The sequence below is a fragment of the Daldinia decipiens genome, assembly GCF_022478715.1.
Source record: "Daldinia decipiens strain CBS 113046 unplaced genomic scaffold F4813scaffold_33, whole genome shotgun sequence".
NCBI classification, from domain to species: Eukaryota; Fungi; Ascomycota; class Sordariomycetes; order Xylariales; family Hypoxylaceae; genus Daldinia; species Daldinia decipiens.
Genome location: NW_026054576.1, coordinates 134,791 through 157,871, shown reverse-complemented (window position 1 = coordinate 157,871; position 23,081 = coordinate 134,791). Strand labels below are relative to the sequence as shown.

Below are 23,081 nucleotides of genomic sequence, written 5' to 3'. Positions count from 1 at the left end.
CTTCATGTCACGGTCTTTTGAGAGGCACGAAGAGTATGTCCATTCATTTTTCCATTGAGAACGACCTAGAGCAAACCGGAAGATGCAATAATGCTTCGGCCTTTGTTGTGTGGCGAGAGAACGATATCATTTCGTTTCTCTCCTGGCTACACAGGAACCGCAAGCCAACCCGCCGTGACCGTCCAACAACACAACGAAAGCAGAACCCTAATGATGCCGTCCATACTCCCGTAAGAGACCTCCATCTTATTTCTTGTTGGCCTCAGCCTCGGCCTTGTCTCTGGCTCGCTTCTCCCGCACACCTTGCAGTCTGGCTTCGCTCCTCGCCTTGCGGAGCTGCGCGAAAGCACCACCCTCGATCGCCTTGGGCAGATCGCTCTTCTTGATCTCTGAAATACCCTCAGCCACAGGGATGATGGGTAGGGTAGCTCCGACGGTGGAGACGGTCTTGGTGTTGCTGAGGTCGATGTCCTTGCTGTCACCGGCCTTGGGGTGCTTAGCACCCTTGCGGGGGAATACGATCAATCGTTCCTTGTAGGCCTTAAGGCGGGCTACATTGGCTACGAGAGACTCTTCGCTGAGGTTCTGTCGGCGGTAGTCGACCGAGATACCGACGGTAGGGGCCACGAGGCGGGGGATACCAGCTTCCTATATAAATTGTTAGAATATCGCGGTTTAAAGTGTAAACTTTCGGGAGGTATAGTGGCGGTAGCTGAGGATATAGAATTTGTACAATATGCGCAGGGCGTTTCGCGATAGGAATATATACCTTCAGCTCAGTCAGAGTGAAACCACGTCCGGCACGAACACGGCGGTTGTACTTGATGGTCGGGCATCGGACAACAGGTCTCAGCTTGTCGACGGGTCGGGGAGCGACGGCAGCGGCCTTAGCACGACGCAGAGAGCGACGGCGGATCTTCTGAGTAGGCTATAGTTTTTCCAATGTTAATATCCGAATGACTTTCGCGTTTGATTCCATCTCGTCATTGAAAGCTCTGAAGGGGGATTCGTCTTCATACCTGGTCGAAGTGGGTTCGGACCCGGCGCTGCCAATCCTTTCGGAAATCTGCATGTATCCGGTCAGTTTTACTGTTGCGCTATGCCTTTGGAGTGTAATTGATCGATTCGTATTGTGGAAAGGGAATGGCTTCGATTGAACGTACGGTTGTGTTGAATCTGGTTGTTGTGCTTGATCGCCTAGATTTCATGTTTATTAGCGATGAATCCTTTTGAAAGAGAAATTTCCGAATAATAGACATTGCGACAACGTCTATCGTTAGAGAGGTTATTACTTACCATTGTGACTGATTGCGATCAAGGGTTGGTTGTGGAATGAATGGTCGTCTATCGCAAGTCGTCTCAGTTCTCCAGATTAGAGGCACGAGAATTTCCCAGAGGTTGCAGCTTGAACCAACCCGCACTTTCGGCAAAGTTTTTGGAGGGTTAGAAAACCCTACAATCTTAAGTGGGTCATTTACACGTTTGTGGGTTTGTGGGTTTGTGGGTTTGTGGGTTTGTGGGTTTGTGGGTTTGTGCGTGCGTTAGGGAAATGGAAAAGTGGCTTAGGCTCTAAAGGTCTGAGGCTGAAGTGAGACCACAGTGGGACCACAGCGGTACCTAACCAGCTGCCATGGAGGGCTGTTCTCACTTGATCAGCTGACTAATCAAACAGTTATCTATGTAAGCTTAAATCCGCAAATGTGTAATCCGCAAATGGCTTCACATCCTACGTTTTATTTTAATACCTCTTTACATTATCAACGACATTCGGAAATTATATTCTAATAGGTACCTAGGTATCTAAAACACAACAATAGTTAACCAGACCACATCTCCCCCTATTCTAACACCCCAAGGACTTAGTTCGGAACTCGAAAGCCTTATCTACAAGACCTAATATAAAACAACCAAGGCCCTTCCGTAGGAAAGGTATGCTCACTCGCTAGGAAAATGATACACATCTGATATAGTCATCCCGACTCTGTCATTTCTCTATGCTGTTGCCACGAACTTGGAGCACTATACATCTCAAATGACTGTATCTGAGCTCTAGTCAATGCAGTGTCGTCAGCCTCCGAAGGTGGCACCGCGCTATACCTCATAGCGTGCTTGTCCGGCTGTAGCTGTGCTGTGGTATTCCTATCGTCTTGCGCGAGTCCCCCTTGGTCGTATCCCGCTTGACCCCCGTTTTGTATTTGCTGGTTCCGTCGCAGGATATAAACCACAGCCACTACCGTACCGCACACAAGGGCCAACCCACCTAACACGCCTCCGATGATAGCACCTATGTTAGTTGTCGGTTCGGTGGATAGTTGCTGGCTTGTAGTTGTAGACTTTGGGTCTGTTGTAGAATTTGGGTCTGGGTTGGATGTGGACGTTATTGGGTGCGATGATAGCGACGGCGTGGCTCCTAAGCCATCTTGTGTACTTTCCAAACCATCCCGCGCGCTTTCGGAACTTGAACTTATTTCACTAGTTGTAGATGGCGACTCTTGGAGCTCAGCTGTTGGTGTGGGGAAATAGGTAATTTGCGCTGCGTCTGGCCCGCAGGCTATATAATAAAAGGTCTGGTCTTCACCCGAATCGATGAGGGCAACGGAGCAAAAACTACGATCCAAGTCCATCTCTGTGCTATAGCACGAGCAACTATTAACACGTAGGACAGCACATATCGTAAGGAAACCTCAACTCACCAGTAGATGGTGCCAATGGATTTGACTCCGACGAATCCGAAAGTACCTTCTCCATCTACGCAAGCTCCAGCTAATCCGCAATCGCTAAGGTTTCGTATAGCCGTGGGACAGAATCCCCATAATTGAGCCGCAGTGTCAATGCGACAGTCGTAATCCGGCTCAGCAGTCCGGGGCTTTGACGGGTCGCCGTCCTGGTAACCGCAAGTGGACATCTCAGTTGTGACATCCCGTAATCTAGGTCGTTCACGTGTAGCCGGACGGGTTCTCTTGTTGGGCTGAGACACAGTAAACTCGACAATCCTTAGTTCTAGGACCGAGGCATCTTGGTAGGCAAGAATAGCAACTATCTGCCAGAAGAAGAATAGGAGAAGGTGGATAATGCGGAAGTTTGCGGTCATATTGATAATTCCATACTCTGTCGGGCAGGTTTAGAGATAACCAAATAGCACAAGCCAGACGCAATAAAAACGGGCAAATAACAAAGCTCGCTAAGTGGAATATACGCGTGAGTATACGCGTGTTAACGTTAGAGTCAGACGAGACGCTTCAACATGAAATGTCTTCCAAGGGTTGCCCTCTCAGCTCATACTCGTCCTCCTAACCGGTCAACCAGATGAACAATTTGGAAGTGTTTTCCCCTGCGTATCCTATTTTGTATCGTCTTTTTCGGGCAATAGGACTACATGCGTGGCCAATGGGAAGTAAACCTCATTGCCAGGTATCGTTATTGCAAATTTAGTTTGGTAAGACAGAAACAAAAGGCGGAAAGCCACCGGTGTGCCACTAATATACCACGATGGCCTCGACTGTATAGCGATATGTGTGTAAAGCAATAGCATTATAGTTTCTCAATGTCATACTTAATATTTCTTCTTCAAGGTTGGATTCGTGGAAACCTTGCCTCAATTAGACTGAAAGTAAATCTACATGGGTAAACATCCTTTGAATTAGCATGATCAATATTTTCACACGGATAACACTGCCAAGAGGATGTTGGTCGCAACACATCAAAATTATTGGATGATACCTATCATAAGAACATGCAGGAAGGATACAAAACAACCAACATCTGATCTGATTTAGTATAGCGGTTACATCCCAAGATACGTACTATAGAATGTTTACAAATAGGGTTTTAAGTCCTTCTCATTGAAGAAGGGAGAGACTAAGGACCTTAAGACCCTTGAGAATTATTAGTAAATTGAATATACGTTCCAAGCCCATACAGCCTTTGTTACAAATATCACGATACAACAGGTTCTGCAAGATAGCAGAGAGCCATTAGACGTACAAGGTATGGGGGGACATTATCGGATATGTACTACTCCCGCAAACCGAAAAGAATAGTAGGAAATACAATACGTCCGACGGGTATCTACATATTGTCACACCTCATTTTATCACTCTTATTATTACAACACGCAATGTATGTGGCACATCTCAAGCAAGTTAATTGGACAGATACTAAAACAAATCCCTACTCAGGGGGTAGACTCCAATCGCTTTACGAAACGGAACACGCGTACCCGTAACCTCTTCGGGGACCAAAAATCGGACATTTTCTGTGTTGCAATACATATCACAACTACCAACTACTCTATAATGTGTCTTCCCTTTGTCTCCCCGAACCTGGAAGAATAGGATCATGATGAAACGAGCGCGCTTAATCCTTCTTCAAGTGGCCTGCCTGCTTCTTATTGTCCTCATATTCCGGGCCGGATACCAGAACTTCTCGCCGGCGTCCGGTTTTCATCCATTTAATACGCTGATACCTTCTAACACCATAGAAATCAACACCAGTCAAGAAGTGAATGGCGCATCCAACCCGGTCCATCTGGATGGCCCGTGGAATACAACGGCACATATCGAAGCTATCCTAGACCCTACAGATACTACATTTCCCCGTTTGGAGTGCCCAAGTCCGAATCTAATTCGGTATGAATATCTAAAAGTAGTGGCAGAAGACAATGGGCTTCTGGAACTGAAATACTTTTTCGCTCTCGATCTTCGACAGTCTATCAATGTTCTGCCTCGCCTATTAGGATCTATTATAGAATCAATCAAATTCCTTGGCCCGACTGCTTGCGCTCTATCGATAGTGGAAGGTAACTCGGATGATGGCACGAAGGAAGTCCTTTACTCACTCCAGCCCAAGTTAAAGGACTTGGGTATCGCATATTATGTTCAGTCGAGCAATATAAATCCCAAGGCTGGAGAAAGGATAGCAAAACTCGCACAACTTCGCAACTTGGCCATCTCGCCACTTCTGTCCCTTGCTGGCTTGACTCAAGATGCAAAGCCAAGCCCCTCGCAGTCGTCGTTGGTGCCAAATACAAACACGACTATCATATTCTTAAACGATGTAGCAATATGTGTATCTGACATACTCGAGCTGGTACACCAGCGAATTTTCCAGTCAGCAGATATGACTTGCGCTATGGACTGGACCTACGTTGGCCGCGATCCGACGTTCTACGACGTATGGGTAGCGCGCACTCTCCAGGGAGATTTATTCTTCGATATTCCACCGGACGGCAATTGGAATAGCGCGTGGAATCTATTCTGGAATGACCGAATAACTGGTGAGCGGTTTAGAAGGACTCTCCCTTTCCAGGTATTTGCGTGTTGGAATGGAGCTGTAGCTTTTACCGCTGCGCCGATACTTGGGGAGCAGTCCGACCGAGATCGAGGAGACATAAAGTCACCTGGGAAGGAGGAGAGAATCGGATTTCGAGGACCGAGGGAAGACGAGTGTTACTCAGGAGAGCCAACGTTATTCTGTAAGGACCTCTGGCGAACGGGTCATGGACGCATCGCTGTTGTGCCATCAGTCAACCTCGAGTACTCCGATGAGGCTGCGTCCAAAATCAAGGCGGCCAAAGGGTATACGTCGCGATGGACAGAACAAGAAGACGAAGATGCAATGAGAATCCAGTGGGTAGACCAGCCACCCGACACGGTGACATGTATGCCAGGCTTAGGGGATCAGACCCGGCGACCATGGAACGAAACATTTACTTAGGCTAACGAGAGGAAATGAAGCAATCCAACTACTACCGACGTTTATCGTCTCAAAACTATACCACGGAGAATGGAAATTTCCTTGGAAAGTAAGCCGGCCAAAGTTGTAGATACTCGGATCTTACAAAGATTTACCATGTGCTATTACCCCGACAATACAACAAACATTCCAGTATTAATATGCCTCCGTATGGTATTATGCCTAACTAAATACGGTTATGAAGAGACGTGGTCTAGGAAACGAGACCTAGAAGGGCTAGAATCTGTTAAGCTAGCCATAGAGCAGGAGAGACTGTATCGTAGATCATTAGCTAACATTGTGCATAGGTACATATGTATTCAATTAAGAGTTCCCCATTTAGTTTCGAAGGTGTAAGATATATATTCCCTAGAGTGTCGTATTATATCAATACATGAGAAGGGAACTTATAGCGATGATGGTGCGGTTGAAATCGATGATTGGTTAAGCTCAATTTATATTTGGAAATTGAAGTTTTCAAGTTTAGGTGATATGGTAACTAAGTACATAAATACCTACCTACATACGAAGGTCCAGGCCAGGATTGGCACGGTCTGATTTAAGTTATAGTGGCTGGTATCACTATAAATATAGCGGTAAGCCATCTGTATTTAGTAGATGAGCCACTATTCAATGTACAAACACGGCGCTAAAATCTAGGTTAGACATGTGCAAAACTTTTTAGCCCGGACCTTCAAACTTCGTAGGCTTAGAAAAACGCCATATGCGGGGACTAAGATATATACATCATCATAGCAAACTCATCGTCAGCCTTGGTAGCTCAATTGGCTAGAGCGTGGGACTTTTACTAAACGGACGATAAATCCGGATTACTTGGGAATCCCAAGGTTGCGGGTTCGACCCCCGCCTGAGGCGTTTGTTCAATAGCCAATGTTTTTTTTTGTTTCGTATATATTTTGTTTGTTTGCTCCATGTTTCTTTATTCTTGTGTTTTTGTTGTATCCATGAGGTGAATTACAGTTTGCACCTATGGCAGGTCGCGGTTACCGTGATCTCAGATTAGACCCGTAATTGCCTACCGAGCTCCCGCAATGCCCCGATAGGTACCCGAGTACTTAAAGGATCCGTCTACATGTTGTAGTCATGCTTTATCGCATCACCGATCTACACTACTACATGCTGATGTACGTATTAATGCAACTCTGGCCAACGATATCTCGGCCATGATCTATAGGAACCTACCAATCAGACACCTAGTTGCTCTGGCTTCTAGATCTAAGACATTGGATGCGTGCGCTGCCTTGGCCCGAGTGTCGAAAAGATGTCTGCACGGCACGGCCTCCCTCCGTACAGATGGAGTATTTCGCGGCCTCACAGATAACCGTCTACCAACGCCGTGGATAGAGGCGTGGAGGCTGCAGCAAGAAGGAAAAAATGTAGCCGCCGACGAGGTTCAACCGCAGGAACGCGATCTTACTCCGAAAAAGATGAGCGATAGTTATCATCGGGTCGTACTTCCTCTCGGCCGCGATCCATGGCTTAGCGACACCTACATTAACTCATCTGGTCACATAAGGTCCTCAGCTCGTCTCTCTAATCTGCTGGGTTTTCTGACCAAGACTCTAGGTTAGGCACGATATTCATGGATCTCGACGCCCTGTCGGGTATTATCGTCTATAAACATACCGGGCCGGGCGTAGCTGTTGTTACCGCTGCGCTGGACAGGATCACCATCGCCCACCCGCTGACGGAGATATGCGATCTCGAGTATAGTGGGCAAGTAACCTACGCGTCGGGGCGGAGTAGCGTGGAAATCACTTGCAAGGTCGCCAGAGCCAGAGGCGAAGGCGAACCCAGCAAGCCGGAGGATGTATTGCTAACATGCACCTTCACCATGGTAGCCCTGGATCCCCGAACCAAGAAACCAATCAACGTACCGCGTCTAGAGTGCTCGACCCCCGAGGAGGAAACCATCTTCAAAGCCGGGGAAGCCAAAGCCCTAGCTACGAAGCAAAAACTCAAGACGTCACTACTCGAGACGGAGCCCAACGACCCAGAGTCGGCTCTGATCCACAAGATCTGGCTTCGACAGCTAGCGTACCACGACCCGAACAACCACCTCCGACAGCCGCGCAACGTGCTCGCCATGTCCAAGACGCAGCTCTCGACGGCGTCCATCATGCAGCCGCAGTACCGCAACCGGCACCAGACCATGATTTTCGGCGGCTTCCACCTGAAGCAGACGTTCGAGCTGGCGTTCTGCTGCGCGGCGAGTTTCGCGCACGCCCGCCCCACGTTCATCAGCGCCGATCCGTGCACTTTCCGGAACCCGGTCCCGGTCGGTAGTGTCTTGTACTTGACCGCGACGATCGTGTATACGGACCCGCCGTTGTTGGGAGAGGAGGATGGCAGCGAGCCCCGGCAGAACGACCCGGAGAATCCGGTTACGCGACTGCATGTTAGGGTGGATAGTAAGGTGAGAGATGTCGAGCATGGGAACGCGAGGCCGACTGGCCAGTTTAATTACACGTTCTCAGTCCCTAAGGACGTCAAGGTTCTACCGCGTATGTATACTCTTATTATTTATTTCCCGTCTCTTCCTTTTCAATTGATAGCAACTAGCTATCCGCCCCCTCCCCCTTTTTTTATTTATTATATATTATATATATATCTCTCTCTTCTATAGACATGCAACTTACCTGGTATTTAAGACACGTACGAAGAATACATGATGTACATCGACGCGAGGAGAAGGGTACAGCTCGCAGATGTCCAGGATCGCCAGGAGCATGCAGACTCGAAAATTCAACAACTACAATCAGTCGACAACGTTAACCTCACGGAGTGAGTCCGATTACATCGAGTTCAAAATTCCGGTCTCCAGCATGCCGGGTTGAACTTTTCGAGGGAGCTGTTAGAAATAAATATTATCTTCTGTAAATGTCGATTATTCTAGATTTAGATAGGGGCTTTCAGCGGACAGGGGTATGTATATATAGACTGGTCTGTCTGTATACAAACATGCTTTGAAGCGAGCAAATGGCTTGCATTATGACTGTTTCCGAATAGGTTATATGAACCATTGGTACATTATAAGGCACCTAATTTATGTGTTTCTGCACGTAGTCGATCGCAATACTGTATTGTTCTATATGTACAAGGCCAGAGTTGGTAGATATTGCACTTCGACATACTGATACATAGCGTCTCGCATGGGAATAAATACTAGACTCCACCCTTAAGCCGCGAGAGCTCCCTGTTCTTCCGAACAAACCCATGGCCCACAAGAGGCAGATCTCTCTTCTTCAGCTCCTCTTCTATAAGCTTGAATCGTCCAACCGCCTTCTCCCTGTCGCCGCGCGTGACGCGCTTCGTCGCGAAGGACACGTTGGGCAGCTGTACGAGATCTTGCCGGCGCTCCTGGATCTCCTGGGTAAGGGTCTTGAGTTTTGGCGGTTTCTGCACCGCGTGTAGCAGTGACCGGACGTCTGCGATGCTGGATAGCTGGTGGTCGCGGATCAGTTGCCCCGTGAGCTGAAATATTCGCTTTGTGACCTAGGATCCACCGTGTTAATCTCATATCCCAATATGTTTCGTTTCGACGGGGGGAGCGTAGTAACTCTAGCATGGCAGAACTTACAGCGAACTTAATTCGGGGGTCCGATAGAGACACGGCCTTCCATCCATGACTCCAAGCATCCTTGTACTTCTGGGCCTCTTCCGCTGAGAGCACCGGTACACTTATGCTTTCCTCGGGGGACTCATTGGTAATTGCAAGCTCGTTCTTTTGGACTAGCGAGTCTACTACTGCAGATACATCCCCAGTCAGCGACACAGCGCCGTCCTTTGTTACGTTGATCTCCACGCCCAATAGGCGATGTAATTCATCCAAGCCTGCTATCGGCCAAGCTTTTATCAGCTCGTCTTCTCGCCCCGCCTGTTTCAGCGCAAACGCCTCCACGACGGCTCGCCGTACCGAAGTCTCAAGAACGGCGGTGTCAAGAACCGGATTCGGCGGCTTGAAACCGACGAAATCAGAGGTCCAATGCTTAGGTTGGTCCCACCAGTTATTCAGTCCGCCGACCTTCTCCAAACCGTCCGCCGTCAAAGCAGGTACGTAGCTAGAATCTGAGACGTCGTCCAACCGTTCGGCATAACTGCGCCGAGGTGGGGGAATATATGCCTGCCACTGCGGTGGGAGACTCTCTGCTTCTGCTATAACCTCTTCGGTTAGCTCCTGAAGCTCTTCTTTGTGCGCTTGTTCGGTTTCAGGAGCAGAGCTCCGGCTCTGTGTGCTCGACTGCTTATCGGATGAGTAGAACCGGAGGGATAAAGAACTTTGGAAGGTCGTCGGTATGGGCCGGCAGCACGAGGTCGAGATAGTCTGGGATACCGGCGCAGATTGGCCAACTAGAGGAGTGATTGAAGAGCATGGCGCCGAGGTAGACAGGCTGGATGGCCGTCTCAATCGTGGTATCCGCCGCATTGTGACTAATTGGCGAATCTGTGGTGAAGTTGTCCGGATTAGAGGATATCTAATTCGTAAGTCGACTTCGGATGTTTGATAGGAGCTGTGAACTTTTTTCGGTTCGCGATGCTTAAGCTGCAAAATTCCCAAGTACCGATGTACACTTTCGTGGGGCTCTGTCGAGACTCAAGCCACAGGTACATTGCATACCCTGGCAGCTCTTTAGGTACATCCGATGTACCTTAGGTAATCCGTACTTGAGGTTATCGGTTATCTAACAACCGCCTTATCGGCGCAAGCATGTGCTCTGTTCCCAGTGTTCCTAGTGTCGTTGCTCGCATCAATCATCATCAATCGCAACTCACCTTGTTAGTTATTAGTTTAAGGTATTAGTGATAGTTATACGTAAGCAACTCCATAAGCCGCGACATCAGATATACATGGACAGTCAATGATCGCGACACGATGCGACTTCATCTCTTAATCCTTTTCATAGGGTCCTTCATCTCCTATATCGCCGCCTCCTGTAAGCTAGCCTAGCTTGATATACACATGCTATTGCTGATTTGTACGTCTTGACCACAGCCGCGCCGACATTCTGTAAATGCACATGTTTTAAGAATAGCACCTTAATACAACTCGGTCCGCAAGGCGACTCATCCTTCGGCAATCCTGAACACCCGGCGTCACCACAACTCCAAAAGCGCGCCGCATCAGCGTCCTGCACCCAATGTACCCGAGCTTTTTGCCTTTCGCAACACCTCCCTATCTGCAAGGATGCCGAGGAGACCGACGTTATCACCACCTGCTTCCAGCGCGATAGCCGCAAGGACCAGATCATCGTCTGGGGTTTTATACTGGGTACCATTAGTCTGCTGGGTTGGGCTGCTGCTAAAAGAGTTGTCGAGTTCCGCGAAGGGAGGAAAGCTGCCGCTCTAGGATTGGGAGGCTCTGGCATAGGGAGTAGAGGTGGGCGAGCATCTGCCCAGGGTAGGGGTGCATATATGCCTGTTGGCAATAACGATACGCAAGGGCTAAATAGGTGAAAATCAAGAGCATGGTTGATATCCCGTGAATGAATTTTGGTCTAAAATATCGAGACTTCGACATTGCAAACAGCGTTTAGGGAGGCTCCAGAGGAGTCATACAGAGAGATACTACGATTCTCATATCTAGGTACATCGGTGTACACGTTGAAGTCAATGCTATACTGCAAGCTAAGTGTGATCTGACGAGCGAGGAGAAATTAAACGTGTTTGTCTAATTTTGTGATCATCTATAAATTATACTAACGTCTAGCCTTTTGTGTGAGCTTTCCCAATCAAGTTCCTAGATCGTTGAGTTGAGTTTTCCGGATACCTACCTCCACGACAGCCATCAATACTCACATATAGGTTGGAGCTGCTTCTTTTGCCCACAACTAATTTTACTTGAAGCTAAATGCCACCTTTTGATGCGCCCGAAATCAATCCTGTTCATAGATCGTGTGCTCCCATCTGGGGGTTTATTCCTCTTCAATGAGAGTAGTCTTGGGGTCTTGTTCGCTACCGTTGGCATTCGGCACGCCATTCTTCTCTCTCCGAGCCCGGACTGCAGCTGCGAGATCTTCGAGGACTTCGACGGTGCTATCCCAATCAATGCAGGCATCGGTGATGCTTACACCCTTCTTCAATCCTGACGGTCCCTCCGCCGGGACTTTCTGATTGCCCTCATTGATATTGGACTCGATCATGACACCAACGATGGCCTTTTCACCTTCTCTCAATTGGTCACCAATTACCTTAGCAACCTTGGGCTGGTTTCGGTGATCCTTATTCGAGTTTCCTATTCATTTATTAGCTTAGAACTAGGCGTCTCATGGTACGAATGTAATTCACCGTGCGAGCAGTCAACCATTATAGCCAACTTCTGTCCCTTCTTGATCAACGTTTCCTTAGCATTTTGGATGCTCTCCTTGTCATAGTTGGTACCCCTGCTACCACCCCTAAGAATGACGAAGCCATGCTCGTTCCCCTTGGTTCGTGTGATGGCTGCTAGACCCTGTTTGGTGACACCCATGAAATGATGCTTAGAAGCCGCCGCTCCAATAGCATCGATAGCAACATTTAAGTTGCCGTCAGTGCCGTTTTTGAAGCCAATGGGGAATGAGAGACCAGACGCTAGTTCACGGTGTAGCTGTGACTCGGTGGTACGAGCACCAATGGCACCAACAGAGATGAAGTCGGCCAAGAACTGGGGTGAGATGGTATCTAGCATCTCGCTAGCAATCGGTACGCCTGCGTTAGTTAGATCGCTGAACATCTGTCGTGACATACGAAGGCCCTTATTGATCTTGAAGCTGTTGTCGATATCGGGATCATTAATGAGACCCTTCCAGCCTACGGTAGTCCGCGGCTTCTCGAGGTAGGCACGCATGATGATGCATAAATCGTCTGACAGCTTCTCGGAAAGCTTCTTAAGACGCTGAGCATAGTCGTGCGCCATAGCCGGATCGTGAATAGAGCAGGGTCCAACAACAACCAAGAGGCGGTCATTGCGGCCCATGATGATAGAAACTGCATCTCTTCGACCCTTAACGACCGTCTGCAACGAAGCATCGGTCATGGGGATCTCAGAGATGAGCAATGCTGGCGGGATGAGAGGGTCCTGTCCTATGACTGCAGTTTCCAAGTAAATCAGCATCCTGTCTCTTTTTTCCTCGTCTGTGACACAAACAATATTCGAGTACGAATGACTCAGTAAAGGGGGGACGGGTGCTCTCGAGTTGTACGCGAATGAGGAACTCGAGATCTGAATATAAGAGCGACGAGAGGAAACGGAACGGGGTGCAATGACACGAATCTAGTAAAATGTAGATTGGTGTTTGCTTATTGTCTAACATACCTCTCATGTCGTCGGCCACAAGGGGCGCCATATCGACACCTGGCATCGTAATGGATGGGTGAGCAAAGTACTTGGGAGTATGTAAGAAGACTCGATTGGTGGGATGGTAAATAAGTAAGCACCCAAGGGTCGAGGGACGCAATAATAACTGTTTGCTACGGACAATGCGAGCAGCGGATAGATGCGTGGTGTGCGATATAAGAGCCGTCGATTTGAGGTGAGTCAGACTCTTTAAAAAAGGACGGAGAAAATTTGATAATAAGAGAGATGCAAATATTTCTCTTAATACTTTAATTCCTCGTTCCAGTCTCTTATATAGGTCCCAATTTCCAAAGACTCTTTAGAAAATCTAGTAAGTATTAAAACCAGACAGTCGAATTGGTCAACTTTATTGGTGAGCTGGTGTAAAAATAGGTAGGTAAGTTGAAGTTCTTGACCAATAAGTTAGGTACAATGCCAAAGGTAGCACAACACATGTGTAAGGTAGGTCCAAGGTACTAAACTAGCTACGTATGTAGTTGCAATATTTTATTGTCCCAATGTTCGTTGGGTGAAGGTGGGGTGTTTTACGAATGGAGGGGTACTACCCTATACATTACTTATCACTTATCCTCAATTGGGTATTACGTACATACGGACATGTACCTAAGGTAGTACTTCGTACTAACCCCATACATGTGCTCCATACTCCATCCTTATTCCGAAAACATTTTTTTTTCTTTCTGGTCCCCTCGCGGCTTGTTCTTCGTTCCTTTGAAATCGTAAGATGGACGCACTGATGCCACACCAATAGTTACGAAACTCTTACCACACCGCCTTCGTAAGAGCTCGTGGAGTCCTGCTGGCATACCACTGGTTGCTCATGTTCATAACCTGTCCACTAAGGTCTCAAGTTGGAACTCACGTATGAACATTCAAGAATTGAACTCAGTATGAGAGTTCGTATCCTCCGATGTTTGCTTATATCCTATATTGTCACATATCTTAAATGATTGTTTTATCATGTATTACGTGCTTTTTCATTTCGTAATATTACATTCCATTGGACTTTCTTTTAACTTCAGCCTTCTTTTCCTTTTCCTACCAATCTGCCATATATTTCAAATATAAGCTAGGTTGTCTTAGATTAAATGTTCAAAAACCAGCCCTACGGCTAAATAGCAATATGGCAACATGGCAAAAGAAGGTAAAACAAGGCAGAATAACGGCGGAGGTATATTGTCCGTCGCTTTAAACCTCGGCTACATTTTGCCCTTGTGGTAATAAGTATCAAAGCTACCGCCATGGAGATATTAGAGATCTCTCTTGTGCCTTGGCGCTTGTCTCCTTATTATTTGTCGCCAATATGACATCCGTATCATCTTCAAGTATGCTGAGAAGCCTCAGCCTCAGCCTCAGATTCTCAATACTCACCACTTGGTTACTATGGTGGGCGGTGTGTATTGGTGCACGCCCTACTTATAATATCCCCCGACAGGATGAAGATTCTCACTGGGTAGCAACATGGACCTCAATGCCGCAGCTGGTGGAACCTAATAACATGCCGCCATCCCCATTCGTATGTTCTACTCTTCTTATTCATCGAGTCGCGCATTAGCCATCTAACCGCGAGTTTAGTCGGGCTCGGCCGCGTTTAAGGATGCTACTCTTCGCCAGACGCTTCACCTGTCTATAGGTGCAGAAAGGCTTCGCTTCCAGATCTCCAATACTTTTGGTGGCAGTGACCTTCCCATTACAGAAGCATCTATAGCCCTTCCAACAGGAGGCAAAGCGGGCGTGAATGGAATCGATACGGCAACATTGAAGGGTCTTACTTTTAATGGTTCTAGCTCGGTCACGATCCCGAAGGGTCAGGTTGCCTACACTGACCCTGTAGACTTCAAAGTTGACCCGCAAGCCATGATTACTATCAGTCTCTATTCACAACCTGGCCAATCTGGAAGTAGCATTACTGGGCACCCAGGCAGTCGAACGACATCTTGGATGCAGCAGGGTAATCACCTTAATGCCTCGACTGTGACGGGAGCGAGCACGGCGCACTGGTATTTTCTCACTGCTGTCGAAGCCTGGGCCCCAAAGACGACCGCCGCTCTGGTGATTCTCGGCGATAGTATCACGGATGGGCGAGGAAGCACTGATAATGCCAACAACCGGTATAGTTAGTATCTTTATTATAGCTAAGAATCTCGCTAACAAATACTCCCAGCTGGCCTGACCTACTTCTAGCTCGGATGCAGAAAGAAGGAATCACCAACGTCGCCGTGTGCAACCAAGCAGCAGGCGGTAATACCGTTCTTACTGGTGGTCTTGGTCCACCGCTCATGCAGCGTTACAAGCGTGATCTGCTCACAACTGCCGGCGTTAAATATGCTCTCATTTTCGAAGGTGTAAACGACATCGGAGGAGGATCTACGGACTCGGGAACACAATCGCGTATCGGAAGTAGTCTAACATCGTCCTTCACGACAATTGCCAAGGATGCGAAGGCAGCCGGCTTGACTGTCTTTGGGGCAACAATCACACCATTCGGCGGAAACGGACAGAGCTACAGTAACCCAACGAGGGATCAAACGAGGCAGACGGTGAATAAATGGATTCTAGGAGGTGGAGATGGCAGTTTTGATGCTTCGATCGACTTTGCTAAGATCGTGGCTAACCCCACCAACGCCGCTAACCTGGCTTCTCAGTACGATGGCGGCGACCATTTACACCCCAACGTTGCTGGATACCAGGCAATCGCCGATCAATTCCCTCTGGATATTTTTGGGGGTAACGCTACTGCCGTGTAAGCAGTCAGCCCTAACTAGCTCGGGGTTATTATATGGGATGTCCTGAATCCACAAATCATTCCAGCTCTATGTTTACCAGTGCAATAGAAACAGAGGAAACAGACTCGAACGAATCATCTAAGTATTGACCACTCGGATAATTGGTAATTACTCAACTCGCTACGTCGGTTGCTGTTAGTAACCTGCCAAAAGGTATAAAAGGTATATCTGATGACGAATAATAACATGCAATGAAGACTACGGATCCCAGATCGTGTGAAGGGAAAACATTACTTACCAAGTAAAGTACACGTTCTTTGAATGATTGAATTAACTAGTATTTGATAGTCCTCGTACGTTGCTGTACATGAATACAATTGCTTTGTAGCGATATAGAGATTTAACTTACCGAAACATACCTAGGTACATAAGTGGTATACTTGCCCACAAAGCTGACTTCTTCAAGACACTAGATTATCCATAGTAAACCGGACTGGTTATACATAATCCCTAGAAATAGCTAATTTCGCTAGGTAATAATATGCCGTACGAGGGGCTTTCTTTAATCAGCAAATGGGTCTTAGTGGCCATCTCCTATGTGATGTTTTATATCATGATTTTGACAGGTTTCGTGACTCTATTTTATCCATGTTGCCTCATCGTCGGTGCCTGGCTAAACTGGACTCTAAGAGAAGAAGGTGATGCGAGCTCGGAAAGGAGACTGAAGTATCCGAGCCCACAGGAACAAGTTGAATGGAGCGAGGAGGATGAGGCCGAGAGACTACTGGACATTGTTATCTGGCACGCTTTACCAACCCCACCACCTGCACCTGTTGATTTTCACAGCACACTGAAAATAACGTGATGAGATGGGTAAGTTTCTAGACTCCCTTATAGGTATAGGGATAGCAACAAAACGCCAGAGTGCTATAATAACTTTACTACTCTAGACTGGCCTGCAAGATCGGGATACCACGTTAAACAGTATTTTTCATTATATGGTAAGTAGTCCAGACCACTGGATTGGAATCGAACGGAACCACCCGCGATACCGAAACTCAGGCGACGATATCCGGCCCGGACTGCTATCAAAGCGGGGCAGCCGCTGAATACATACCTGTTTGGCTGCGGTGGCATCGATCGTGAAACATGCCTTGTATCTCATCGATGCAACCACCCGTTCAAGATCAGGGTACGAATCTGATGTCTCTCCAGTCGTAGGAACATAAAAGACCGCCGGTGGAATTCTATCTCGTGCCCTTGCTAGACGCCTACCAAGACAGCCGGACTAGCCAGAGAGTTCTCAGACAGTTAGAGACATCTAGGTTAGGGGTATCCGAAACGAAGCGACTGGACGGATCTACGCCACTTCCATATCATGATTTATTTAAATTATTGAACTATACAGAGAAAACAATAGAATTTATATGTAAGTTGGAATTAAGTTGATTTAACGCAAGAAGAAAGAAAGAGGAAGGAAATAAAGAGCATTGGTGTTGAGAAGTTGGTAAGGCACATGTGCACTTGTACATACCTAACTAAAGTACAATTCTTGTTGTGTTAACTACCTAGGTATGTCTTGTGTTACTTGTGCTACCTGATCTATGAATGCCAAGTTATGTAGACGGTCCCACCGACGGAATTTATGGGTCTTGCATAATAATATATTGTGCAAATTGCGTACATGTTTTATGCACGCGGTTAGGTACCTGGGTGTCTGAGTACGGGCGTACTAAACTGAGGTAGGTACAAGCATATGATGTACAATACCTAAGTAGATGACTTACGCACAGAATACATACCTCACAAGGCTGGCGTCCCTGATGTGATGATCCACTACAAAGGACGCCCCCTGCAAGAGCAGGGCAAGAGCAAGAACGTTAGACTTAGATCCCCACAATCGTCAGGTGCTTTGGGACTGGCGGAAACTTGGGGCTGAGGCAGGCACCGTCACCTGCGAATTATTGTAGGTGCCTTCTTACATCTTTTCTAACTTCTTTCTCCTTTCTTTTGATTTTCGAGCATGTGCTTCGGGCGTTTTGTTTATATGTATAATCTGCCATTTGGGGATTCGTTCCGAGAAGAAAACTACCAACCATTTGGCTATTCTTCCCCCGTAAACGCCATAAACGGTTGATCAACAACTGAAAGACCACCGTCGGTCTGGGAGCCAGCCACGAACCAAGATTCCAGTCTCGATTCCCCATTCCTATTCCCACCTCCGTCATCCCCCCCCCTCTCCCCGCTGAAGCCTGGCACTGCGGCATATCGTACAATTGACATATAATGCCCCTCGGCCTGCTAGTTCTGGCCTCTTTTACAATTTGATATTATCATCATTCCTACCTTTAATTGGCGACCACTTTCGAGCATAGTTCGATCTTCCTTACGTTTCAGTCTTGATTTCTCTTCTTCGGCATCTTCACCACCAAGTTATCTCCGATAATAAACATGTTTGATCCTCACTGGCAGGAGCTTCCGCGGAAACGCCAGAGGGAAGATGAGGAGCAATATAACAGTACACAGGTCAACATGGGGGGCGGTATGAATGGGACTTTAGGCTTTACCGAGCATCGCAATGTTAGTATTAACAATGTTGATTCATATACCACTCGCGACTATCAATGGCAACCCATGCGACACTATGATCTTGTTCGCACAGCCCAACGAGTCACGGCTAACCTAACCTTTACGAATAGAAACGTCTACAGTCTCTTCCTCTACGCACCTCTCCAACACAGAAACGATGGTCAGGGCCACCGGGCTTTCCGGCGGCCGCAGCAACCGCAGCAACAATTCTCCCTTCCACCATCACACCGACCGATTCCGACTCGGAAGATATGCAACATCGGCAACAATCAAATCCACCCATGGACATTGATAGGGACATGGACATGATGATGGATTCGTCCGAACCTTTCCAACCTGGCCCGTCTCAAGCGGACTCCCTCAACGCCAGCATTACCGGACGGTTACCCACCCCTATACATTGTACTTTTGCAGCGCAAGTGCGAGGACAGAGCTGGGGCCCGATGAACCAGACGGCGCATGCAACAAACCGGTCGAGCAATGCTATGGTACCGGATAATGAATGCGATTTTGCGCACGCTCAGCCGTTCCCTACGAAACATGACGAATCTTCGGTACCAAGATCTCTAGGTGGTGCTATTGAATGGTCCATGGTCCAAACCCGGCGTCTCCCGTCTCCTATTAGTGAGAGTGGCGGCGAAGATACGCCAGTAAGCCCAGGTATGGTGCTGGACTCTACAACGTCTCAGCCCCAGAGACCTTACTTACCTCATATGCCTCATTCTACAAACCCTCACGCCATGGCTCTCCACCCCAATATCCAGACCATCCCCCAAGTCGTCGACAACGATGCCGGTATGATGGATACGGATCCCGCATCGTCACCCTCCTCGGCGCCAGCTACACCGTCGCCAAGAGGCAAGTTTGGCCATTCACGTAGCAAACATACCGTCAATAACTGGACACTCCAACCCGGCATGAAGAAGTCATTCAGTATAGGTTACCGAGCTGACTGCGAGAAGTGCCGCATGAAGATTCCGGGTCACTTTAATCACATCATTATCTCCTAGCATAGCTAGCATAGGGTTATCATGAAGCTACGTACCTAGCTTGAGGGTACCTATGATAAGGTTTGCCGAAGACGAGATGTTACCTTAACATGAACGTTCCCAAAAGGAGACGAGCAAGGATAAATGACATATGAAGACGTGCTCAAATGTCTTTTTTTTTCGACTACCTGCGAAAAATACGTGGGCCATATCCCAGGCAACGCTCTGGTTGTAGTAGATACACCCGAGGTTTCGACAGTTATCCTTTTCTCTATGAGAAGCACCAGGCCTGTTCAAACGCTGTTTAACATCAGTAGCTTGGGCTTGACAAACTTATAAGGGCGAAGCAGGTCCCCAAGTTCTTTCCTTAGATCCTACTATTACGGTAGTAGAAACGGTAATGATACGTGGATTACCTTGGAGCTCGGTAGTATGGCTTTTTTCTTGTTGTATTTCAAGATGTTCTGCCTCAGACACAGACATTACACTATAGTGAACCCACGTGGCAATTTTTTGTGTCATAATTTCGTCCATGATTATTTTGTCCATGATTACCCTGGTTTTCTTGTTACCTGCATATGACATTCGTTCATTACGCCAATACCCAATTTTACGGTCGTTATTGCATTTGGTCATTGGTCATTGGTTATTGGCCTCAAGGGGATATGTGTGCATTCATTCGAGGATAAATCAGAAGCTAGGGGGATATGGGATCTTTACACCAAGTCTATAATTTCCCTTCTCTCTGCTTCCCCCTTTTCTATTTCTTGCGTTTGAGAAATCATGGTGTCATTGGCGTCCAAAGGCAAAAAAAAAAAGCTGAACTAAGTTGAGGGATGGTTCAAATAGTGAATATCCTCTGTACCGAGAGCATTAGCTTGGGTGGAGTTGTCGGACAAATGGGAGGCAAAGTAGTCGTTCGAGATAAAAGCCTTTAAAAGGTGAATCCGAAAATGGGCTGTTAAGGAGTATAGAATAGGCATATGGTCAGTGGTGGGTTTACATATTGTTGCGCCTTTAAATTTAATATGACGGCGTTCAACATATAACCTGATCCAAAAAAAAAAAAAAAACCCCTAGGAATTATACAGCAGAATATTCATTTATCGTCCGGTACGCCCAGTGTAATGCTCTGTCCTTTTCATACGGTAATGATACACCGATATTCTTTTCATCAACGAGTATACCAAACTCATGCCATATCCGATATAAACGTCGTTAGTAACCTATATACAGCGGAGTATTGCAGCCGGTTGGCTTATATAGCAATTGCCACCGTCCTCTTAACTTCGCCGGTCCTACATCGTTGAAGATCTTGAAGACTATGGTAGTAGTTTTTATCAACCTCACTACTGCCACCCGCTCTTCTTGGTTTCATTACTAGTCAACTTCCCGCTCGAACCGACCTGGTCTAGAGGCCCTCCATTCCTTTGATTCTCCCGCTCCTGGTCGAATGCTGCCTTCGCCTTGTCCTTTAACGCCTGTTGCGACCCGTCAACCGCATTGGCGATACTCGATCGCGAAGGTAGACCCGAAGCTGCCGCGGCTTCTTTGTCGAATTGTAAGGGCTCCTCGCCAGCCTCTTCATTCTTTAGCCCCCCGAATAACCACGAAGTGAAGCCCTTCTTCTTAGGCTTCTCTACCTCGTTCGCAGCGGACCCACTACTCTCGACCATAGACTCTCCCGGCCAGGCGCTTCTTTCCATGCTCTCAATTGCGCCCGCTTCCGAAGCAATTGGCTTTGGCGAAGACAGTAAGGGCGGTAGGCTTATGCCCGACTGTCTGGCTTTTTCCTCGGCTTCCTCTACAAGCGTAATTTGTTCCTCGGATGCTGTGCCCGTCATGTACGCCAACCGTGCAGCTTCCAGACTGTCGGTCTTAAGTTGCTTCCGGAGTGAGAAAAACTCGTTCCGGCGCTTGTGATTGTATACCATCATATCGGCTGTTGCGTAGACTGTGACGAAGAGTGCAAGGCCTATTCAAGCATATATCAATTAGAACAGGGCACGAAAAACCAGAGAATGTATGTCCTCTTTTACATAGAACCATAATCATGATGCAATTTTAAAAGGGAGCATTACCGCTAAATCCGATTAAGCCCAGAACAGTGAACTTGTGAGCGGCATCAAAGTACCTCCTGGATACGCCGACAACACGGTCAAACCGCGATGTCTCATGCTTCCTCGCCGCGAGGTGTGCGGCCCGCAACCGACGTACGCGCTCTTCCATGGTCTCGGGCGCCGAAGGCCTGGGCATGCCGGGCGGCGGCATACTTCTCTGGGTTGGCTGTGATGAGGTAGTGGAGGGGGAAGAGCTGCTTGACGACGGGGGAGAGCGGGATGCGGCTTTCGCATTCGCATGGGGGGTATTGGATGTAAATCGCGTAGCGTCGGCGACACTCCGCGGGCTGTAGTTTATAGCCATAATTTTGTATGCGTATTTGTGGAGGCGTATTTAATCGGGATTAACTTCGTTCAGTAACTTCTTATGGTGTTTGTCAAGGCGGAGTGGCGTGTATTCTTCAAGCCGTCACATTTATCATAGGTCGCCGATAAATTTTTGAGGTTCGCAATAGGTAAAAATCGACTGATGGATAACATAACAACTTTAGAGCTTGCAGGAGCCCGCAGCTTCCTTGCAGTACCTAAACCTAGGTACCTACCTACTTAACCATATAGCAAGCCGGGATGTACCTACCTAACCTAACGTTTAATCGATACTACGATTAAGTACCCGTCGGCGGGGTAGCGATTGAAAGTTTGACCGTTCCGCTGTCGATTTTCATGTGATTGACCAATGGCGTACGTGGGGTGGGAATTACATACAATTACACACCTCACCAACACATTCTTTGCGAAATTTCCAATATATCAACCATCTAACCTACATCTATTCGTGAGTACATAATATAAGATATACTAACTACCAAACCTCATCTTCTCGCTTCTAGCAGGAGACATCATCCGCTTCATTCATCGTCGTTCCCACTCGGCGGAAGGTCTTTAGTACCTCTGCCGTAGTCTTCTCCAAATTTCTTCCCCCCAATAAACAATGGCTGCGTATCCTGAAGCACAAACACCATACGAGCCCAGTTGGTGGTGCTCGGATTGCGCCAGGAGTGCATCGTTGCTCGCTGGACTGCTATATCACCGCGCTTCATATTCGTAATACTGCCGTCGTCTAGTTTCAATTCCAGTTCTCCCTCGATCAATATACCAAAGTCCAGCGACTTGGTTCTGTGCATCATACACTCATACTGCGGCCCGAAATCGACCATGCGGCAGACGGTCCCGCCTTTAGTAGCTAATCCGAGGTTTCCCCCCGCGATTATCTCGTCGTGGAATTTTATATCGGCATCGTCGTTCAAATCGGGCAGAAATTTGTTGGTATAAATCTGGTTGAAACCCACTATAACAGATAACGGCGTAGGTTAGAATATGTGACATACAGGAGCTCGACGAGGGACTCGAAGCCCGAGATTATCTCCATTCGAGAATTCGGAGCCGGGACAACGGAGGCAATTTACGGTCTGAATCTAAAGGGAGGGATGTCGTTAAAGCAAAAACATACTGATACCCCCTTCGAAAGCCTTCCATGCTGCCGGCCGCGACGATTGAACAGTTGCCTTTCCCTCGTCATTGTGACCTGTCAGGTACGTGGTAGTACTCGGAAGATCAGTGGAAAGTTGAG

The 23,081-nt window shown here is 47.6% G+C and overlaps 11 protein-coding genes and 1 non-coding gene across 12 annotated transcripts; 6 read left to right on the top strand and 6 right to left on the bottom strand.

Moving 5' to 3' along the window:
• Positions 1-14: 14 nt before the first annotated feature.
• F4813DRAFT_191931 (60S ribosomal protein L13) lies at positions 15-1,386 on the bottom strand. Its single transcript, XM_049239434.1, has 5 exons — positions 1,297-1,386; positions 1,164-1,197; positions 1,020-1,066; positions 770-928; positions 15-648 (listed from the first exon to the last, which is right to left on the bottom strand). The coding sequence occupies exons 1-5, from the start codon at positions 1,297-1,299 to the stop codon at positions 247-249; spliced, it is 645 nt and encodes a 214-aa protein (XP_049096884.1). The 5' UTR covers positions 1,300-1,386; the 3' UTR covers positions 15-246.
• A 338-nt stretch (positions 1,387-1,724) lies between these two features.
• On the bottom strand, positions 1,725-3,610 carry F4813DRAFT_368877 (uncharacterized protein). The gene is made up of 2 exons (XM_049244370.1): positions 2,694-3,610; positions 1,725-2,631 (listed from the first exon to the last, which is right to left on the bottom strand). Exons 1-2 carry the CDS (start codon positions 3,089-3,091, stop codon positions 1,971-1,973), a joined length of 1,059 nt encoding a protein of 352 aa, XP_049096883.1. The 5' UTR covers positions 3,092-3,610; the 3' UTR covers positions 1,725-1,970.
• Positions 3,611-3,813: 203 nt separating this feature from the next.
• Positions 3,814-6,406, top strand: F4813DRAFT_368874 (alpha-1,3-mannosyltransferase CMT1). The gene is made up of 2 exons (XM_049244369.1): positions 3,814-4,119; positions 4,179-6,406. Exon 2 carries the CDS (start codon positions 4,339-4,341, stop codon positions 5,713-5,715), a length of 1,377 nt encoding a protein of 458 aa, XP_049096882.1. The 5' UTR covers positions 3,814-4,119; positions 4,179-4,338; the 3' UTR covers positions 5,716-6,406.
• Positions 6,407-6,503: 97 nt separating this feature from the next.
• F4813DRAFT_t113 lies at positions 6,504-6,609 on the top strand. The gene has a single exon. It is a non-coding gene; the product is annotated as a tRNA-Lys (tRNA).
• Positions 6,610-6,917: 308 nt separating this feature from the next.
• On the top strand, positions 6,918-8,542 carry F4813DRAFT_382345 (Thioesterase/thiol ester dehydrase-isomerase; the record flags this gene model as incomplete). The annotated part of the gene is made up of 3 exons (XM_049245791.1): positions 6,918-7,270; positions 7,321-8,258; positions 8,406-8,542. 3 exons carry the CDS (start codon positions 6,918-6,920, stop codon positions 8,540-8,542), a joined length of 1,428 nt encoding a protein of 475 aa, XP_049096881.1.
• A 377-nt stretch (positions 8,543-8,919) lies between these two features.
• On the bottom strand, positions 8,920-10,180 carry F4813DRAFT_392166 (ribosomal subunit 39S-domain-containing protein; the record flags this gene model as incomplete). The annotated part of the gene is made up of 2 exons (XM_049247250.1): positions 8,920-9,249; positions 9,335-10,180. The coding sequence occupies 2 exons, from the start codon at positions 10,178-10,180 to the stop codon at positions 8,920-8,922; spliced, it is 1,176 nt and encodes a 391-aa protein (XP_049096880.1).
• A 308-nt stretch (positions 10,181-10,488) lies between these two features.
• Positions 10,489-11,412, top strand: F4813DRAFT_191863 (uncharacterized protein). The gene is made up of 2 exons (XM_049239433.1): positions 10,489-10,688; positions 10,748-11,412. The coding sequence occupies exons 1-2, from the start codon at positions 10,628-10,630 to the stop codon at positions 11,206-11,208; spliced, it is 522 nt and encodes a 173-aa protein (XP_049096879.1). The 5' UTR covers positions 10,489-10,627; the 3' UTR covers positions 11,209-11,412.
• F4813DRAFT_368866 (3-deoxy-7-phosphoheptulonate synthase) lies at positions 11,399-13,591 on the bottom strand. Its single transcript, XM_049244368.1, has 3 exons — positions 13,046-13,591; positions 12,040-12,819; positions 11,399-11,986 (listed from the first exon to the last, which is right to left on the bottom strand). The coding sequence occupies exons 1-3, from the start codon at positions 13,089-13,091 to the stop codon at positions 11,667-11,669; spliced, it is 1,146 nt and encodes a 381-aa protein (XP_049096878.1). The 5' UTR covers positions 13,092-13,591; the 3' UTR covers positions 11,399-11,666.
• Positions 13,592-14,186: 595 nt separating this feature from the next.
• F4813DRAFT_191843 (SGNH hydrolase) lies at positions 14,187-16,256 on the top strand. The gene is made up of 3 exons (XM_049239432.1): positions 14,187-14,603; positions 14,663-15,198; positions 15,252-16,256. The coding sequence occupies exons 1-3, from the start codon at positions 14,391-14,393 to the stop codon at positions 15,832-15,834; spliced, it is 1,332 nt and encodes a 443-aa protein (XP_049096877.1). The 5' UTR covers positions 14,187-14,390; the 3' UTR covers positions 15,835-16,256.
• Positions 16,257-18,172: 1,916 nt separating this feature from the next.
• F4813DRAFT_191720 (uncharacterized protein) lies at positions 18,173-19,568 on the top strand. Its single transcript, XM_049239430.1, has 2 exons — positions 18,173-18,393; positions 18,513-19,568. Exons 1-2 carry the CDS (start codon positions 18,265-18,267, stop codon positions 19,410-19,412), a joined length of 1,029 nt encoding a protein of 342 aa, XP_049096876.1. The 5' UTR covers positions 18,173-18,264; the 3' UTR covers positions 19,413-19,568.
• Positions 19,569-20,498: 930 nt separating this feature from the next.
• On the bottom strand, positions 20,499-22,142 carry F4813DRAFT_368861 (uncharacterized protein). The gene is made up of 2 exons (XM_049244367.1): positions 21,473-22,142; positions 20,499-21,366 (listed from the first exon to the last, which is right to left on the bottom strand). Exons 1-2 carry the CDS (start codon positions 21,813-21,815, stop codon positions 20,741-20,743), a joined length of 969 nt encoding a protein of 322 aa, XP_049096875.1. The 5' UTR covers positions 21,816-22,142; the 3' UTR covers positions 20,499-20,740.
• A 32-nt stretch (positions 22,143-22,174) lies between these two features.
• Positions 22,175-22,995, bottom strand: F4813DRAFT_368858 (uncharacterized protein). The gene is made up of 2 exons (XM_049244366.1): positions 22,962-22,995; positions 22,175-22,799 (listed from the first exon to the last, which is right to left on the bottom strand). Coding segments are annotated over exons 1-2 (441 nt in total). The 5' UTR covers positions 22,963-22,995; the 3' UTR covers positions 22,175-22,359.
• Between the last annotated feature and the right edge of the window lie 86 nt (positions 22,996-23,081).

Excerpts from the sequence above, each read along its gene's own strand:
- F4813DRAFT_191931 (XM_049239434.1), bottom strand. Across the intron at positions 1,067-1,163 it reads CAACCAGATTCAACACAACC|ATTTCCGAAAGGATTGGCAG; the intron begins GTACGTTCAATC and ends GGATACATGCAG. Across the intron at positions 929-1,019 it reads TCCGAACCCACTTCGACCAG|CCTACTCAGAAGATCCGCCG; the intron begins GTATGAAGACGA and ends GAAAAACTATAG.
- F4813DRAFT_368877 (XM_049244370.1), bottom strand. The coding sequence starts at position 3,091 with ATGACCGCAAACTTCCGCATTATCCACCTTCTCCTATTCTTCTTCTGG. Across the intron at positions 2,632-2,693 it reads TCCATTGGCACCATCTACTG|CACAGAGATGGACTTGGATC; the intron begins GTGAGTTGAGGT and ends CTCGTGCTATAG.
- F4813DRAFT_368874 (XM_049244369.1), top strand. The coding sequence starts at position 4,339 with ATGATGAAACGAGCGCGCTTAATCCTTCTTCAAGTGGCCTGCCTGCTT.
- F4813DRAFT_191863 (XM_049239433.1), top strand. The coding sequence starts at position 10,628 with ATGCGACTTCATCTCTTAATCCTTTTCATAGGGTCCTTCATCTCCTAT. Across the intron at positions 10,689-10,747 it reads CTCCTATATCGCCGCCTCCT|CCGCGCCGACATTCTGTAAA; the intron begins GTAAGCTAGCCT and ends TCTTGACCACAG.
- F4813DRAFT_368866 (XM_049244368.1), bottom strand. The coding sequence starts at position 13,091 with ATGCCAGGTGTCGATATGGCGCCCCTTGTGGCCGACGACATGAGAG. Across the intron at positions 12,820-13,045 it reads TGTGGCCGACGACATGAGAG|TCATAGGACAGGACCCTCTC; the intron begins GTATGTTAGACA and ends TGGAAACTGCAG. Across the intron at positions 11,987-12,039 it reads AATGGTTGACTGCTCGCACG|GAAACTCGAATAAGGATCAC; the intron begins GTGAATTACATT and ends ATAAATGAATAG.
- F4813DRAFT_191843 (XM_049239432.1), top strand. The coding sequence starts at position 14,391 with ATGACATCCGTATCATCTTCAAGTATGCTGAGAAGCCTCAGCCTCAGC. Across the intron at positions 14,604-14,662 it reads ACATGCCGCCATCCCCATTC|TCGGGCTCGGCCGCGTTTAA; the intron begins GTATGTTCTACT and ends CCGCGAGTTTAG. Across the intron at positions 15,199-15,251 it reads ACTGATAATGCCAACAACCG|CTGGCCTGACCTACTTCTAG; the intron begins GTATAGTTAGTA and ends AAATACTCCCAG.
- F4813DRAFT_191720 (XM_049239430.1), top strand. The coding sequence starts at position 18,265 with ATGTTTGATCCTCACTGGCAGGAGCTTCCGCGGAAACGCCAGAGGGAA. Across the intron at positions 18,394-18,512 it reads GCTTTACCGAGCATCGCAAT|AAACGTCTACAGTCTCTTCC; the intron begins GTTAGTATTAAC and ends CTTTACGAATAG.
- F4813DRAFT_368861 (XM_049244367.1), bottom strand. The coding sequence starts at position 21,815 with ATGGCTATAAACTACAGCCCGCGGAGTGTCGCCGACGCTACGCGATTT. Across the intron at positions 21,367-21,472 it reads GGGCTTAATCGGATTTAGCG|GCCTTGCACTCTTCGTCACA; the intron begins GTAATGCTCCCT and ends ATGCTTGAATAG.